Source organism: Puma concolor, chromosome D1 (assembly GCF_028749965.1).
Source record: "Puma concolor isolate L17-30 chromosome D1, mPumCon1.1.hap2, whole genome shotgun sequence".
NCBI lineage: Eukaryota > Metazoa > Chordata > Mammalia > Carnivora > Felidae > Puma > Puma concolor.
The window spans coordinates 96,038,587-96,056,028 of record NC_141676.1 but is presented as its reverse complement, the minus strand read 5'-3'; the positions used below and the strand labels follow the sequence as shown (position 1 = coordinate 96,056,028).

General features: G+C 49.8%; 1 protein-coding gene across 3 annotated transcripts; it reads right to left on the bottom strand.

Annotated features, from left to right (window-relative positions):
* Positions 1–200: 200 nt before the first annotated feature.
* Positions 201–16,681, bottom strand: ZNF202 (zinc finger protein 202). Of its 3 annotated transcripts, none has more exons than XM_086678804.1 (7): positions 16,575–16,681; positions 6,054–6,560; positions 5,122–5,332; positions 4,674–4,762; positions 3,606–3,735; positions 2,934–3,053; positions 201–2,400 (listed from the first exon to the last, which is right to left on the bottom strand). In XM_086678804.1, exons 2-7 carry the CDS (start codon positions 6,453–6,455, stop codon positions 1,406–1,408), a joined length of 1,947 nt encoding a protein of 648 aa, XP_086534930.1. In that variant the 5' UTR covers positions 6,456–6,560; positions 16,575–16,681; the 3' UTR covers positions 201–1,405. The 3 variants fall into 3 exon arrangements, with proteins under 3 accessions (XP_086534930.1, XP_086534931.1, XP_025784417.1); XM_086678805.1 differs by lacking the exon at positions 16,575–16,681 and adding an exon at positions 8,155–16,472; XM_025928632.2 differs by lacking the exon at positions 16,575–16,681 and having other exon boundaries at positions 6,054–16,472.
* Positions 16,682–17,442: the final 761 nt, after the last annotated feature.

Genomic DNA, 17,442 nt, shown 5'->3' with positions numbered 1-17,442 from the left:
TGTGCTCCATTTATGGAGGATGCTTATCCGGTCCTTGCCATTCCCACAAGCAGAGCAGGTGAGGTTCATAATTATTCAGCCTCGTCTCTGTGGAACCTTTATCAGGCAACAGAGAGCCTACCATTAGGCCATGAGATACTACTATTTAGTTCTTAATCACATAAAAATGAAATCACATAAGAAAAAGCAAACAACGCAAGTACATGAAAGCCATTTACTCCTGGCAAATTCTTCAGGGTCCCAGGTGCTGGGGTTCATAATTTTCCCTGATATCAGAGAACCAAGGCAGGGATAGTAAGGGCTGGGTGTCAGAATAGTCTTGATGGCCTTAGCCAACAGCAACAGCTTTAAAAAAACTTTCCCCCCCCCATAATTTGGTCTCAGATCTTCTTGTTTTCTTCGTGTAAATGAAGTGACCCAGTCAATCATGATTCTAGAATTATTGTAATATCTATGTAAGCTGACAACTGTTCCAAAATCCCTTCACAAACCCACGCAGAGCGGGCAGGATGCGTGGGCTTGTACACGGGTGGGAATGTAAATGATTTCATGATTTAATTACGCTTTACTGAATCCCCCAGCACCCAACTGTTACACCTCACTTGTAGCAGAAGTGCTGGGGGCAAAACCGAGGCTGGTAGAACAGTAGGTAAGGCTGGGCATGAGAATCCTAACAGGAAAACACCCCACAGGGAAAGAGGCTTCTGACTAGGTCCTCCTTTCTAGCAGGGTCTGGCACCTGGCACCGTTTTGGCACTGGGGAAGGGAGCAGCCTGACAAGGTCCACGTGGAACAGCCTCAAGGTTTTCCCCCATCAGACACTTCTCCCCACTCTCCCCAGGATGGAAGGAAAGTGCATGGTGAAGGAGTGAACCAGTGAGATATTTGAACGGTCATCCCTTGAGTGTGTGGCCAAGCCGTCAGGATGCAAATCTCCTGCCTTGAGTTCCGGGCTGTGTGCTTTTAAGAGTTGAGCCCAGTTAGGACACAATCCCAGAGGCTGGTCCCTTGCCAAACCTAAAGGGTTGTCCTGGGCAACTTCACACTTGAGGCTGTTAAGCAGTCTTTAGGATATGCAACAGCCTATTTTGGGTAAAACAGAATAGCCACGACCTCTAAGTCTTCTAAATCTCCCACTTCATACCCATGAGGTAGAGGCAAGAGCCTCCAGTCAAGGAGAAGCCTCCACCCGGGTTGTACTTTGGGCAAAAGCTCTCCTCCAGGTGTAGAAGAAGGTTGACAGGTTCTGCCTGGGGGATTTCATTTAGCTGTGGGAAGAGGTGATGGAGGTCTGGGCAAGTCAGGGAGACTCCCTGGAAGGGGTCTCCCCGAGCTGACGAGAGGGCTTCTCCTAGCCCGTCCCCGGGGAAGGGCTGAATGCACATCTCCTCCCACGGGAACCGAGCTAGGAGGTCTTTTCTGAGTGGGTCCTCTGATGCCTGATTAAGTGATAGCCCCTGCTGAAGCTCTTTCCACAGGTAGAGCACGTGAATGGTTTCTCGCCAGTGTGTGTTCTTTGATGCCGGACGAGGTGGTCCCTCCGACTGAAGCTTTTCCCACATTCGTTGCACCGGCAGGGCCTCACCGAGGCGTGTCCCCTGAGGTGCTTGGCGAACGCGGCGCTGTGGTTGAAGCACCGCCCGCACTCGCTACAGAGGTAGAGCTCCTCTGCCGCGTGCGTCTTCCTGTGCGCCAGGTACCGCCTGTGGTCACTGAAGTCCTCTCCACACTCTCCACACAGGTAGGGTTTGCCCCCAAGGTGGATTCTTTGGTGTGTCGTCAGCACAGATTTCTGGCTGAAGCTCTTGCCACAAATAGTACAGAAGAAGGGTTTTTCCCCCGTGTGTGTCCTCTGATGCCGGACAAGGTCCGAAGTCCAGCGGAAGTGTTTTCCACAATCGTCACATCTAAAGGGTTTCTCAACGGGAGGAGTTCTCTCAGGCTGGACCAGAGGGGAGGTCTCATCCAAATTCTTCCGGTTTAGGGGAAATTTATAAGCAGTGCCCATTTTGTGAACCTTCTGGTGCCTGGCAAGATGTGAGCTCCGCGTGTAACTTTTCCCACACTCCATACACTTATATGGTTTCTCTCCCGTGTGAGTTCTCAGGTGTCTAACAAGGTGGGAGTTGCAAGTGAAACTTTTTCCACATACAGGGCAGTCGTGGTGTCTCCCTAACAGGGGGCAGATAGGCATGGTTTCCCGAAGATTCGATAAACTATTGACTTGAGAAGTATTTGTACCAAAGCTTCTCTCGTTAGGTCTACTTGGATCATCCTCAAAGACTATTTCCCAGTCTGGAGTCTGGTGGATTTCTGGATCTCCCAAAATAGATCTGTGTATATCCTCCAAACTTACATCTTCTTGCTCAAGGTACTCTTCTTCGTCTTCACTCCTGTCTCCTGTAGAGAGGGTGAGAGGCGAAAAGGGGAAATTACAGAGGTTAACGATGCTTTCTACGCAATGGCGGGGTTTTTAAAGTCTTGGGAAGGTGAGACCAGATAGAGAGAAGCCCACATTTCACACCGTAGAGGCTGGGAAAGAAGGAAATGACCAGTCAGCTGAATTCTGTCATGTGCCAGGCACTTTCTGATAGCGATTATCTCGTGCTGTCAACAAGCCTTAGTATGGACAAAGATTATTATCCTCGTTTCAGAAACGTGAGGACCGAGAATTTAAGTGACCTGCTTAGTAAATGACGAGAGCTGCAGTTCCAAAGTTCCGTGTTTTTTTTTTTTCCTTTCACCATGTTGCACGACATATCCCTCACACGAATGACGGGAGGGGAAAGAGGAGGGTGAGGACAGAATCTGGCATTCAGAGGCAGACGGGGGGTATGGCCAACAGGTTGGAAGAACCAATGGGGGGGGGGCGCCCCAGAGGGGGAAGGGGACTGCCAGCTCTGCAGGGAGAGGTTCCTTTTGTCGTTCCTCACCTGTGTAGGTAAAACTCAGGATTTCTGGCTCTTGAGGCTCTTGAGGCTCTGGGATATCTGGGACCAAAGGCTCTTCCTCTCTAACGTGGGAGATCTCATCTAGTCTGGGGATTGGAAACGCTGCTCAAGAGAGGGAAAGCGGGACATTACGATCGGTTCAGCAATGCCCTGCGCTAAGAGCAGACCTCTTCTGCTGGGTAGACTATAGAACAAGCGTACAGCCTGATCAGTGGGCCACAGCTGGTCTTTTAGCTTGAGCACCTCTCACCAAATCCTGCACATTTCTTGCCCTTCACCTGCAACTCAATAGTCGTACGACTGCTAATGCTCTCTCCTTCCCCACATTCAAGTAAGCAGATCATCCTTCTACTGCTGGCTTCAAAACTCACACACTGCCTCAAATAGACTAGAGCTGTCATGTTGTCATTTTATTTTCTTGTTACAAGTTTCCAACCACTTTCTAAGCCTCTTCTCCTCCCTTGAATTTGAAAGATACCATCTTCCTTAGCTAATCCTTCAATCTCATCGGTGGGGGAGGCGTAAGAGAAAAGTGATGCATCCGGTCTAGGGTCTAAGACCCACCCCGTCCCCCCGCACCCTCCTCCTTGTTAATTTCCAACAGGGAAAGACTTCTGTGCTCAGAACCCTCGAGAAACACTTGAAATTCCTTACACAAAGAGACCACAATTCCACAGTCTTCCTCCAAGACATATTCTCCATAGAACTCTTTCTGTGTTGGATCCATATCGCTCCACTGGTCCTGGGAGAAGCACACAGCCACGTCCTTGAAAGTTACCAATCCCTGAAATGACACAGGCTTCAGTGAAAACGGGACGCTTCCTGGAGCCTCCTATTTCATTCCTGGGGTGAAGGTTATGCCAGGAGACAGAAGGGACTCTCGTGGGACTCTGGGCTCCCTTTCAGGAAATCCGTGTCACTCTCAGCTGCTGCTCCCCGACTTCCTACTTTTGCATGGGCCCTCCTCTGTGCCCTCCGGTCCCCCTGCTTTCTCTCAGGGCCAGCCTCTGCTCTTCTACTGGAGCATATTGGTTAAAATACAGGAGAAGTCTTCAAAGTCGTCATTAACTCCCTATTTGAAGCTTTCGTGCCACCTACATTTCTGCAAGAATTCACCTTTCCTAGAAAGCTTTCCCTGACCGACCTTCTCCGGGCACCCCTATCGTTCACACGGTCGACCCAGCACGCGCGGGACCCCTTCCTGCAGCTAGGCTACGATCTGCGACCACGGGTGAACGCTACGGCTTTTCTCTCCAGCCTCACAGCGTGGCCACGGTGACAGCTCCGCACAGGCCACGGCCTGACCGAATGCGGTCCCAGGAAGGGGATTCCACACAGGTTCAGAAATCATTTCTGCAGCACAGTGGCCATTCTGACAAACGACTACCAAGTTTACTCCTGAGAAAACAAAAACAAGCCCTCAGTCAGCAACTCACTCAAGGTGTGCTGGAGTATTCCAAAATAATCGCATTCGGTTAGCCCCTCTCTCTGGGCGGCGGCAAGTAAAGAGGCTCTGGAGCCTGACGGGCTGGCCCGCGACAATTAGGATTTATCTCGTCACATGCAGCTCCTCCCGCCGCAGACACGTCTAGAACCGAGAGCTTAACCTGACAAGGAGGAGGGCGGGAACTGGCGTCCTGCCTGACCTGAGGGTGTTGAGGTGTGAGCTAATGCCTGCTGCTTCTTCAAATTCTGTGTGGCACAGAGGGAAACAGAGCACACCTGTGAGAGAGCAGTAAGAAAGGCAACCATCTCTGGGTTTCCAGGGCTCCTCTCTTCAGGACGGTCTGGGCCCTGCGGCACCGGAACCTCTGAGAAGAAAAGGCGGCAGCGATCAGCAATAGGCAGCCCCCCCGCCCCCCTCCCAATAACCGGCAGGCAGCTCTCGTCATCTTTGGTGGGAATCCAGAAACCGGCCTAAGGGCAGCTCGGGTCATCCCAATGCCGCCACCTGGAACACTACTGGCAGGCCAAGAGAACCACCAAGAATACTGCCATTTCAGCTCGGCTCTGTTTCTGGGGGACTCTAACTAGTACGGTCTCCCCTCAACGCCCCGGATTCTGTGATTTATTCCCACGATGCTCTACCTAGCCTCCTCAGTAGAGGGGAAATAGCGCCCTTCCCGCACTCTGCCCGCCACAATGCCCCCTTTCTGCTGAGGCTTCCCACCGCTCTGCTGCAGGGGCTGAAACTCCAGTTCGTGGCACACGCTCGGCTCTTCTGGTGGCCCCAGGTCTGGGCTCTGCGTGGTCTCCTCGTGGGACTCCTCAGGAGTTGAGGTCTGCACAGCGTTCTGCAGCTCGTTAGGTGATTCGGGCTCTGCTCCTGGATGCACCGTCTCCTCTGACAGGACTTCCTGCCCATGAACATGGACAGTCACCTGGGAAGGATTCCAATTTCCAGTCAGCATGGAGTCCAGAGGAAAGTCTCAGTTGTCATCAGGACTTATTTTAGGAGAAGCTGCCAACAGAAAAACTCCCAGAGGGTCCCAGAGGAGGAGGGGACGCTCCAGTCCCGCTGGGGCATGCAAGGGCTGTCGAAGGCTACCCTCGCCAGGGCAAAGCAGGGACATTTGGACGCTGCACCGCTTGCTCAGTTCCCTCGAGCCTGCCCTTGTCACCCAGGGCTCTGAGGTGCCCGTCCTTCCCATCCCCACCTCTCCCACCTGCAGCTTTCTTGCTGTTTGTTTCCCTCTCTTATTGTCCTGGGAAGAGAGGGGGCCCCTGTGACCGAGCATCTAGGAGAACCTCTGAGGAAGTCACAAAATTGGCCTCCTCAGGAACTGGAGGTTTGACATTCACAGAAAGGAAAACCAAAGCCTTACGATCCTTGGGTGCTGAGGTCTCTAAGGCGGTCCCAAGGCAGGCGTTTCAAAAACCAGAAAGTCACACTCACTCACTCACTCACTCACTCACACATGCACACAAACACACACACGCATACACACACTCTGCCCCATAAAGATGCAGGTGCAACCCACAAGCAGAGCCAATTAGTTTTAAAGGGTAAATTATGGGGGCCCTGTATGCCCTGCCCCGAAATCCATCCTTCCAGCAAAAGTCCCCCTCCACATCACACAGATCAGGACTCCCCCTCCTCACCCACCGCCTTGGTCTCCTGGGTTGTTTCTGCAAACCCTCCACCAGCGTCACGGCCTCCTCGCCACTCTCTGGCCGCTGGCCCCGCACCCAGCTCTGTAGTTCTCCGGGCAGGACGGTAAGGAACTGTTCCAGCACAAGCAGCTCTAAGATCTGCTCCTTCGTCCGCCTTTCCGGCCTCAGCCACTGATGACAAAGTTCTCGCAGCCGAATGAGAGCTTCTCGAGGGCTTGCTGCTTCCTGGTAGCGGAAGCGCCGGAAGTTCTGGTGTGAGGTCTCAAGCACAGGGTCATCTCTCTGTAAGACAGACTCCGGCCTACAGGTGAAATCATCTTCCAATTTCACCATCAGGATTCCCTCTTCTTCCCAAAGATCCTGGTCCTCTGGTTCCAAGGCTGTAGCCATTGTTCGGCTCTGGGGGTGGGGAGGGGTCTCACACCATCTAGAGCTCACAGTGTCATTACCCCCCAGTCTCAGCCTGGGCACCTCAAGGAGTTTCTCCCAAGGGACCTGGGGCAGAGAAGGAGAGACAGACAACCATATAAGCATGAGATCACACACAGGGACAACGCTTCTGAGTTCAACCATAACCTGCACCCATCGCACCTCCTCGAACTATTAAATCCCCTGCCCCTCGTCTTCACGGCCATCAGCCCTAAATAGATTTGGTTGAAATAAGACGATCTATGCCTGAAGGTATGTTCTCTTACCCCTTTTCCTAGGCCAGGCTCACACCCCACAGAGAAATAGAAAAAAAGGCATTTCTACTTCATGAAACCCGTGAGCCGGCAAGGACAAAGGACACGGTTAATCACCCGCTGGGACAGGTATACTGCCCACCATCCGTGTTACACACACGTTTACGTACGCACCAGGATGTATAGTCTGAGAAGAGAAACCTCAGCCAGGCTAAAACAGATGGGGAGGCCTTTATGAAGGTTCATGTTGCACGGGCTCACACTTGGAATTAATTCCGCTGAACAGTGGGGGGACTCTCGGCGACTAGAGGGCAGACCGCATGAGGCAACAGTGAGGAAAGCCACTTGCCCAGTGGCTGGCACAGAGGCACTCCCAAAAGCAACCTTCCCCTTATCAAGGAGTCTTCATGGAAGACCTCCAGACCCAGGTGTTCAAAACTGAATTTGTCACGCGTGCTCCCAAATCTACCTCTCTTGCTGGGATCCTGTCTCGGGTGTGATCGTCACTTGTTAAGGTAAACACTCAACTCTGTGACCTTTGGACTCCACTCTGACCCTTCCCCACTGCTTACAGCTCATTAAGCCAGTTCTCCCTCTTAAGCCTCTTAGATCTATTTCCTCCTCCTCTTTCCCACAGACGGCTTTGGTTTGGGCCCTCCGCTCTCACCTGGACTCCTGCCAGAACTCCCCAACTGGGATCCCTGCAGTGCTGGGCCAGGAGTAAAGTGCGGCATAATTATGGTGGAGCTTTTTGCAAAACAAGTATCACACCATCACTCTTCTGGATACTTTGATGTAGTCAACTGAGGCAACCGTCATCTTTAGAAACGGCACACGAAGTTCTGATGTGCCTCACGGCCGAGAAAACATCTAGGGTGTGTAAGGTAAGGAGGGAGGGCCCTGGCGTCAGACTGCCAGGGTTTAAATCCGGGCTCTACCGTTTCCTAGGGGTGAGGCCACCGTTCAGTTCCTACGTTCCTTCTGCCTGTTTCCATTCACGGCTCGGAGGGAAGAATGGCATCCATCCGACAGCGCGACGACGAGGGTTAAACATATCCCAAGCTGTGAAGGGCTTGGATGAGCGGAGGCACCCCAATGTTAACTATTATCTTTCTAAATTGTAGTCCCAACCGCACTGCTCACATTTGAAAACACTTCTGTTGGGTAGATCAGCTCTAAAATCCTTGGCACGGCACGTGAAGCCCTTCACCGCCAGCCCTCAGCTGGTTTTTCAAGCCTCACATCCTACCCTTTTCTGTGTCTCATGGACTGAAAAGGGTGCACTGCTCATCTCCTGAAAGGGGGGTCTCTTCAGGCCACCATGTCTGCAGGAAGGCTGCTCCCCTGGGGCTGCATGGTGCACTCCCCTCTTCTTCATTCCCGTGACTCACACTTTGGGTACTTACCGGTTCTTGTCTGCATTGCTCCAACTGCCTCCGGATTGGTTACCTTCAAGTTAGCACTGACGGGCTCTCAAGAGTGACTGGCACTCTTGCCAAAGTGGTCCCGTCCCCTCCCTATTTAAAATCTTTAGTCATTCTTCCTTGCCTTGTAAGTGACATACAGACTTCTAAATATTACATGTCAGGCTGACTTTCATCTTGTTATTCCTTCTGCCCTCCTCACACAGACACACACTTTGTGCGTGCGTGGGAAGCACCAAAAGCCCTATGCGCTTTGGCTTGAGAACATGTTCCTTCCGATTCTTTACCCTTCATTGGGTTAAACCGCTTAGGAGACAGCTCATGCTTCATGCGTTCTGAGAGGTTTCCTTTGATCCCATTCCCCCTACCCTGAAAACAGGTGGAAACCACTGTGCTCCTACAGCAACCTGGGCACAGCTCTAACACAGTGGCGGTGGTATCATACAGCCAATCTATCCTCCCGATGTCACGCCTTGAAGTTAGGGACTGTTCTCCATCAGTCTCCAACACACGTAATGAAGCGCTCAGTAAGTGAATTTAAAGAAATAAACCTCCACCTCACAAAGGTTTCGTCCTACTTTTTGTCAGGAAGAGTCCACCTTCCCCTCCACTTTCTTATTCATCAGTCTCACTAATCCCACCTTCTAAATGCCTTTCAAATTCATCCATCTCCCCTCCCCTGTCACTCCCCTGGTCGAGCCATTCTGAGCCACTGAAAAAAGTATTAACAGGACCTTCTGAACATGACCCTCTCCTACGCCACACTGGCACTTAACAGGCACTTGTATGCTGCATGAACAACTTGCTTCAAGTTTTACCAGTGTTCCTGGTCCTGCCCCCTCCAGACCACTCTCCACATGCAACCTGGGAGATTCTTCATTTTCTAGTCTTTTTGGGCTTCATTACAAGTCTCAGCGAACAATCCACTGTTAAGAGCTGGGTCTAATGTCGTGCTGCCCATTAAATGGAGTTTCATTTCAATTACCTCATTACTTATTATCTCAAGCTCGAATAGCTTTTCATTCATTTGTGCTTTTACTTCACGCCCATGATCTTCAAACATCCACTACAGATTTTCATAGCCTGTTCTAGGCAGGCCCATAATTTCTACATCTTTACGTGCTAATTTTCCTACCAACTGAATCTGTCTACCTCCTGGTGGTCGGTTCCCTACGGGGCTTGTAGTTTTTAAAATCCTCTGCCCCTCTTCAGTAAGATTATTTTCTTTGGGAGTCCTACGATGGAGTTGATGGTCTTTGGCTTAATGAAGGGATCTCTATTATCTTCAGAGTCCAAGAATCCATGCCCAGGGAGGCAGACTAGGAAGCTCTCCTTGTTTCCACGTGGCACTAGCTACAACAGATTGTCTATGGATTCTCCCAAGTCTGCATGGAAAGAAGCATTCCTGCTCTCACAGGGCGGTACTCTCCACCAAGAAAAAGGAACGGAACAGCGCCACATAAAACCTGTCTTTAAATGCTCTTCAGAAATCACGAATTGATGTTTCCATTGCTTGTTTTGGATTTACTTTGGCAGCTTAGAAATCGATGAGGGCAAACGGATCGGCAACAGCGGGATGAAGGAAGAGAAGTCAAGGGGCAAGGGATGGGAAGGAATGGGAGGCAGGTGGTGCTGTGGAAAGATGCGCGTCCCAGCCCCACATGGTCAAGTGACTGGAGCAGCCCTGAGGGCTTCGTGAGATAACACACAAGAGCCCTCGTAAAGGGGAGAGCCTACTGCAGGAACTGCTTTCCTAACTCCCAGGATTAGCTGAGCTCTGGGAGCTTATGAACTAAAATGTGCTGTGCAAATGTCAAGTGTCCTTATCACAAACAGAAAATGGACACTTTTTATTCTGCAGTTCATAGGATATGCTACACTGCCCAGTTGGCCTTGCAATTTATTGCCCTTGCTTTTCTAATACCTTCCCTCAAAGTCTGTCCTTGGAAGGGCTCCGCGACAACCTATAAAAAGCGAACAGGACTATATAGACAGAAGCCAGACCAGGAAGAGCAAAACTTGGTTCCTGAAGGTTCTGAAACAATGTCTGCAGAAGAGCTTCACAAGCCTAGGGCTGGGCAGGCTCCATGACATAGTCTCTTGAGTACATGTTTCTAGGGTATAGGGAGTGGGACTGGGGAGATGTGGAAAAGGAAAGAGCTCTCTCCAATCTTTGGTACAACACCTATGCCCCTTATCTGAATGAGTCATATTCCACTGAAGGCTTTAACTCCATTCTGACAACAGAAAACGGTAGGCAATGAAGGGACATCTGGTTCCCTACCTTACAATGTTACTGCTTCAGGAGATCCTTCTGGACCCTAAATGACAAGGCTTGTGGTCATACAGTATCTGCTTAATAGAGAAATACTGATTTATCGGCAAATAGTCTTCAGAAGTAGTGATCAGAGAGGTTCAAATGATCGTATTTAGCAGACCCCTATTTCCCCTCCTGTTGCCATTCTTATTTTTTACCCTAATGCTGGCCTATAACCTGGAAATCTGGTTATGTCTGCTCTCTGGGCCGAGCCAGACCATGCCACTGCTCCTATTGTTCTAGAAATCAACTAATAACATTTGTTAACTGCCCTGTGCTAATGCTGTATTCTTGTTTAAAACTAAAGATTATCGGGGCGCCTGGGTGGCTTGGTCGGTTAAGCGTCCGACTTCGGCTCTGGTCATGATCTCACGGTCTGTGAGTTCAAGCCCCACGTCGGGCTCTGTGCTGACAGCTCAGAGCCTGGAGCCTGTTTCAGATTCTGTGTCTCCCTCTCTCTCTGCTCCTCCCCTGTTCATGCTCTGTCTCTCTCTGTCTCAAAAATAAATAAACGTTAAAAAAAAATTAAAAAAAAATAAAACTAAAGATTATCTAGTATGATCCTTCTACTGAAAAGATGATCTTTTATTGCCAATTGTCCTATATACAATTATCCGTGCTTTCCATATAAGGGTTCGAGACTTTGGAACCCTGGGTTTGGATCCCTCTCCTCACTTACTGGCCATGTGATACTCCCTAAGTCTTGGTCTCAATTTCAAAATGTGGCTAATACTATCTACTTCACATGGTTGTTTTAAGGAGTAAATGAAGTTACATATAGAATCACTTCAGCACAGAGCCCAGGACAGAGTAAATGCTCAATATATTTTGTTCTCTTCCCTTCAAATTGCTTTAAATCATTTTGTGAAGAAGGCAAGATTTAAACGTTGAACAAGCAAACAGTCCTTTATTTCATAATTCCAAAAAAATTTTTAAATGCACAGGAAAAATCTTGGTCTGTTTACCATTATATCAAAAGTAAGGTGTTATAGGGGCGCCTGGGTGGCTCAGTCGGTTAAGCGTCCGACTTCAGCTTGGGTCATGATCTCATGGTTCGTGGGTTCGAGCCCCGCGTCGGGCTCTGTGCTGACAGCTGGGCCCGGAGCCTGCTTCAGATTGTGTTGTCTCCCTCTCTCTCTGCCCCTTCCCCACTTGCGCTGTCTCTCTCTCCAAAATAAATGAACAACAATAAATAAATAAATAAATAAAAAGTAAAGTATTATAAGGAGTCCTTTCTTTGAAAGACTTATAAGCTAAGATTAAATAAGATCCTTGGAACACAGATGGGATGGAAACTGAAAGACAGGTTCTCCACTGATCAGTGCTTCTACTTACCAATGTCACAGTCCTGTCTCCTCCCTCTAACTGGGAGGAGGCAATTTGGGGCAAGCCCAGTTAATACACCTACTAAGTTCCTTGAAAATTTAACCCAGAAGGCCAAAGTAATGAAAGGGAACGCATTCATGGACTTTTGGCCTTCTAATGCATCGTGAGCAATATGCTTCAAACCATGTTTAAAAACGATTTCTTTTTAAATATTTTTGCCATTTAGGGGTGCCTGGGTGGCTCAGTTGGCTAAGTGCCCAACTTCGGCTCAGGTCATGATCTCACGGTTTGTGGGTTCGAGCCCCGCGTCGGGCTCTGTGCTGACAGCTCAGAGCCTGGAGCCTGCTTCAGATTCTGTGTCTCCCTATCTCTGCCCCTCCCCTGCTTGTGTTCCGTTTCTCTTGCTCTCAAAAATAAACATTAAAAATTTTTAATATTTTTGCCATTTAAATATTTCTTTCCTTCAGCATAATATATCTGAGTAGCAAGGAGAGAAGTGGCTCAAAGCTTACTGCAATGGGTTTCAAAGATACAGCATGAGTCGGAGTGAAGGAGAAGATAGGAAGAAACAAAGCCAAACAAGTCAGTGGCAGTGGGTGGTACAGGGAAACCAGTGGACGCTAAGATGTGAACATCTTCTGCCCTGAAATTCTACAGACCTTGTGGTTAGTTAGGATCAAGGTATAGAGTGGGTAGAAACATGTCATCGAGAGTCGATGGATGTAAACACAAATAATGTAAAATATAGCTATAAATACCATAGCAATTCACTTTATTTTTAATGAAAATGTTTCCTACAGGCCCAGGGGCAGTGTTGGGCCGCTGGCTGCTCTGCCTTTGGAGGTGGGTGATCTGTGTTCCACCTCCTCAAGATGCGTCATCCTGAAAATGGGAATGATTCTCCACCTAAGGGCAGAGAGCTGGGTCATCTTTTGAGAAACCATGGTGCTTCCTGATGGTGACAGAGGGGCTTGGAGAAGAACGAGGATATACGGCTTCTTTATTGAATACGTGGGCCATAAAGTATTAGCCTAAGATGGTGAAAGGGATTATTCGAGAGTTAAGATGGGCTAGAGGCCAAAAACAGATTTTAAGAGTCCACAATTGAGGAGCTGGCCATCATGACAGTGGTGAGCCTCCACCATGAAGCTAGGCTTTTATATTTAAATTTTTCTTAATGTTTATTTATTTTTGACAGAGAGAGAGAGACAGGGCATAAGTGGGAGAGGGGCAGAGAGAGAGGGAGACACAGAATTCGAAGCAGGCTCCAGGCTCCAAGCTGTCAGCACAGGGCCAGACGCGGGGCTCGAACTCACAGACTGCAAGATCATGACCTGAGCCGAAGTCAGACGATCAACTGACTGAACCATCCAGGCACCCCGAGGCTTTTTAACCTTAAGGGTTACCTAGAGGTGGTTCGTGGCTTTAATAAAGCAGGTCAATCTATATGCTTCGGTTTAAAACAGAACATCACAAGGGCGCCTGGGTGGCTCAGTCAGTTAAGCATCTGACTCTTGGTTTTGGCTCAGGTCACGATCTTGGTTTTATGGGTTCAAGCCCCACAGGCTCTGTGCTAACAGTGCAGTGCCTGCTTGGGATTCTCTCTCTCTAACCTTCCCCCCGTCTCTGCCTCTCTCAAAAATAAATAAATAAATAAATAAATAAATAAATAAATAAATAAATCTAAAAATAAAAAAAAAACAAAACCACAAACTAATCTGAAGTGGGAAAAGGGCAGTCATCATACCTGACACCCACCCTGATGAGGGGGGCAGCCAGGGTTAAACTAGCTGTATCCAATTCATTCCTATAATCAACATGGTCAATGCCCATCACACAGGCAGTGAGAGGAACCATTATTTAATGAAAAATAACAGGATAATATATTTTATAAGTAGGGCTTTTGGCCTGAGGAGTAAATATGGGTACTTCAGAACAGTCAATTCAAAAACCATGTATTATGCCTTTAGTTTTGTAACTGACACTCTGTCAAAAGACCCTTTGCTTTGTATCTAGAGGACTTCCTTCTGGCATTGCCCAAGGCTCCCTTGCTTATGACGAGATGGTGAAAGATGGGACACACGCCTGCCAGACCAGAGGAACTGGAGGAGTAGCAGGCTTCCACCGCAGATTAAATCACGGTCCAAAGTAGAAGGAATCCCAGAATGGCATTCTTGCTGTGGACACAGTTTAGGGTCTTTATCTCCCCGCTGTGAGCCGTGTCCCAGAGGGCAAGGACCTCTTTATTCCTTTTTATATTCCAAGTGCCTAACACTTTGTCAAAGGCTTGGTAGAAAAGGTACTCAATAAACAGCTGCTGAATTTTATTAAGCTATTTCTCTTACTCCAACATGGATACAGATGCACTAAAATTCAGAACCAACGGGTGCCGGGGCTTCTGAGTACTAAACCACTCATAGGGACAGTTACAGGAATTTGGCATTGACATTAATCCCAATCTCCTGGGCGAATCAGGTGGCATAGCCATATACTGCTTTACTATGTGGCACAGGACTAGTGGAGAGAAACCTCTTCAAAGGGAAAAGAGAGTAGGGGATGGGGTTATCCATTCTCCAAGTATCTACTGAGCATCAATGGTGCATCCCACACAACTCAAGGTGCAGGGCAGAGAAAGACAAGAAAAACACTGGCTCTGACCTTAAAGAATTTAATAAGTAGTTAAGGTACAGCAGGACTTCAGCGCACTAGCGACTCACAGCAAAAACCTAAATATGGATACAAGCTATATGGAAGCTCCTAACAAGAGAATTAAGAAAATCAAGGGAAAAACTCATCAATATTTCATCTTCCATTTGGCATAAGATAACTAGCATTTGGAGGGTTTTTTTTTTTTTAAGCTCACATTCTTAATTTTAAAAACGAAAGAACTCAGTGGTTAAGTTATCCACACAAGATCATATTACTAGCTTCTAGTGCAGAAGGTACACACACAGGCCTTTTGATCGCCCAAACCACTGCACCGCTCATGTGAAGATTGGCCAAGGGCAGCGGTGCTCAGTTTGAGAAACCCAAACCAGCAGCACAAACACCTAAAAACTTGTCCGAAATGTGCAAATTTTCAAGCCTTGGCCCCGCCCTATGATCAGAAACTGTGGGGGCCATCTGTTCAACACACCCTCCCTTCAGGTGCTTAAGACGCCTGATAGGTTTGAGAGCCGATACCTAAGGCAAAGGAAGTAAAGCTGAGGTTCAAGCAGAAAGGATCCAACTTTTCCAGTGCTGGCCAAATTTAAAGGAGGGTTTGCAAAAGCCAAAAGAGCCTAGGACTGTTGTTTTCTGCCTGTGCCAAATTAACTGGGAAAAAATGTTGCAAACCTGTAACTTACCTCATCTGTACCGCTTGTAACACCCAAGAGTCCCTCACATCATAGTAAACCTTGCTATGCCCTTGAAATGACTGTCTACTGCAAAATAGTGCTTAAGAGTGCAAAAGGGGTATAGCTGGAGGAGAAAGGGGGGGAAAGATGATGAATCCCAGGTATCTGGTTCAAAGAGGAAATATCCCCTTCCTCCCTCTGACGCTAGAAGAGTCCCAGCAGAAAGTTACCCAAAACAAATGGCCCCAAACCCTAAACCCTAACTGCTTGGCTGACACATACTTCCCACCAACATGCCTCCCAGTGCCTTCCTCACAGCCTTTCTGAAGTGGCTTTCTGGATCAAGGCCCATGGGGCAACTTGGGAGAGAAGGAGGACTCCACTAGCTTTCTGTGGCTCCTGAGTAAGGCTGCCCGGAGTGTCACCTGCCAAGTGTGGACAGAGAAAGAGTAACAGTTCTAACCCTAACTTCCAAGGGAGAGCCTGGATGTGGCAGTGCTCTCCAGGACCCAGGTGGTCAAAAAACCGCTAAGGTTAGGAGCCTACCCATGACAGACAAGGAAATCAAAGCGCCTGGGACACAAGAATATCTAACGCCCAGAAAAACCAAAATTCGCCTTACACCTGAGAGGGCGGATCCATGGCATACAAACTAACAAACTTTTGGTCAAACCAGACAAGCAGCAGAGGCCTATGTACTCCTGCGGAGGGTAACGGTGGTGTTCAGAAGTGTCAAAACTGGCTGTTAGGGGTTGGGGGCAGGGAAGTTGCAAGTGGAGACAGAAGCTACTAGCTTGAGGGGAAGCTTGGGGTCGGTCACAGTGGGGGCTGAAAAGCCACAAGCCAGACGATGTCCAAGGGTGATAAGATCATGGGTGAGTGTGTGTGTGTGTGTGTGTGTGTGTGTGTATGTATGTGTGTGTGTCGGGGGGGGGGGGTTGGTGGTGGAAAGAGATGGGGCTTGCCCGGGCCAGGAGCCTGCCGGGGGGTGCTGTGGGGGGGCCTCTAACAATCTGAAAGACTGGGTGAGAAAAAGCTAAGGGAACTAAAGGGGCCTAGACCACTCCTCCCTCGGTTCCGGGGGGCCAGTTGGCGCGGAAGCAATGGGAGGTACGAACTAACTGCGTTTCTGCAGGCCTCAGGAGGGGGCGGAGGGCGGTGGCTGCACCGAAAGAAGCCCAAAGCGCCATCCGCGTCCCCGGAGGTTCTCGCTCCTGCCACCAGGAGCCCCGGGGACCACTACGCCTCGGCCCCCTCACTATACTGCCGCCGCCCCTTCTCCAGGACAGTGCGATTTCCCCAGACTCTGGGGGGGGTGGGGGGGGCGGGGTCTCCGACCTCTCCCTCTCTTCCCCGCCCTGCCCAGCCCGGCTCAGCGCGATCGGGCCCGGCCCGGCCCGGCCCAGCCCCTCAGCACTCACGGCTCCGACTGCTCCGGCGGCTCCTCCCCTGCCCCGGCTTCTCCCCCACCCACTCCCGGCCGAAGCAGCGCCGCCGGATCCGAGCCGCGCGGGGCCTGGCGGGTCGGAACACGTGGGGCCTTTGCGCCCGGAACCGGAAGCTGCGCTTGGCCCCGCCTCCTCGCGGCTGGAGCCCTTCTAGGCGCCGGGAGGTTTGGTGTCTCTGTGGGCGCCGCGCAGGAGGAGACTCAGAGAGCCGCGGGGGAAAGCCTGGGGCCAGACCCCGTGCGCCCGCACGCCCCGCTCCTGCGGCCCGCAGCCCTCGGTTTGCACACACGCAGGCTTTTCTCTGTTTTTGATCTTTGCTTTGATTTTGGCGTCTATGCGTCTACTCGTTTTTCTTGATTGTCCGCGAAGCACGGTTGCTAACAGCAGTTTTGAGTTTGGCTCCTGCGCTGGCCACCATTTGTGGGGCCTCCAGCGAACCCTTCCACCTCTCCGAAGCTCAGGGTCCATCTAAAATGGGTGTAACCATTCCCTTGCTCCGAGAGCGAAGGGAAATATTGCACGTGAACTCTTTGGAACGCAGCAGAAGCTTGCTGAGAATAGTTGTGGCATCCTGTTCTTTTCTGGTTTCCTTGGACACGTCTTTGTGTTTCTTTAAGACTGACTTCCCCGATCTCCTTTGCTCAGGTTGTCTCTGTCAGTGACGTTTCTGCCTGCATCTATTTTCCTTTTTACTATCTGTCCCTTTAGCCCCCAAGTCACCACTCTCCATGTGCCACGGGAGGACCTTCTCTCTCCCTACTATGTCTTACACATTGCATTTCATGGGACACAGTGCTGGGATCGGTCCATTGTGTTTGAATCCAAGGTATTCATTACCTGT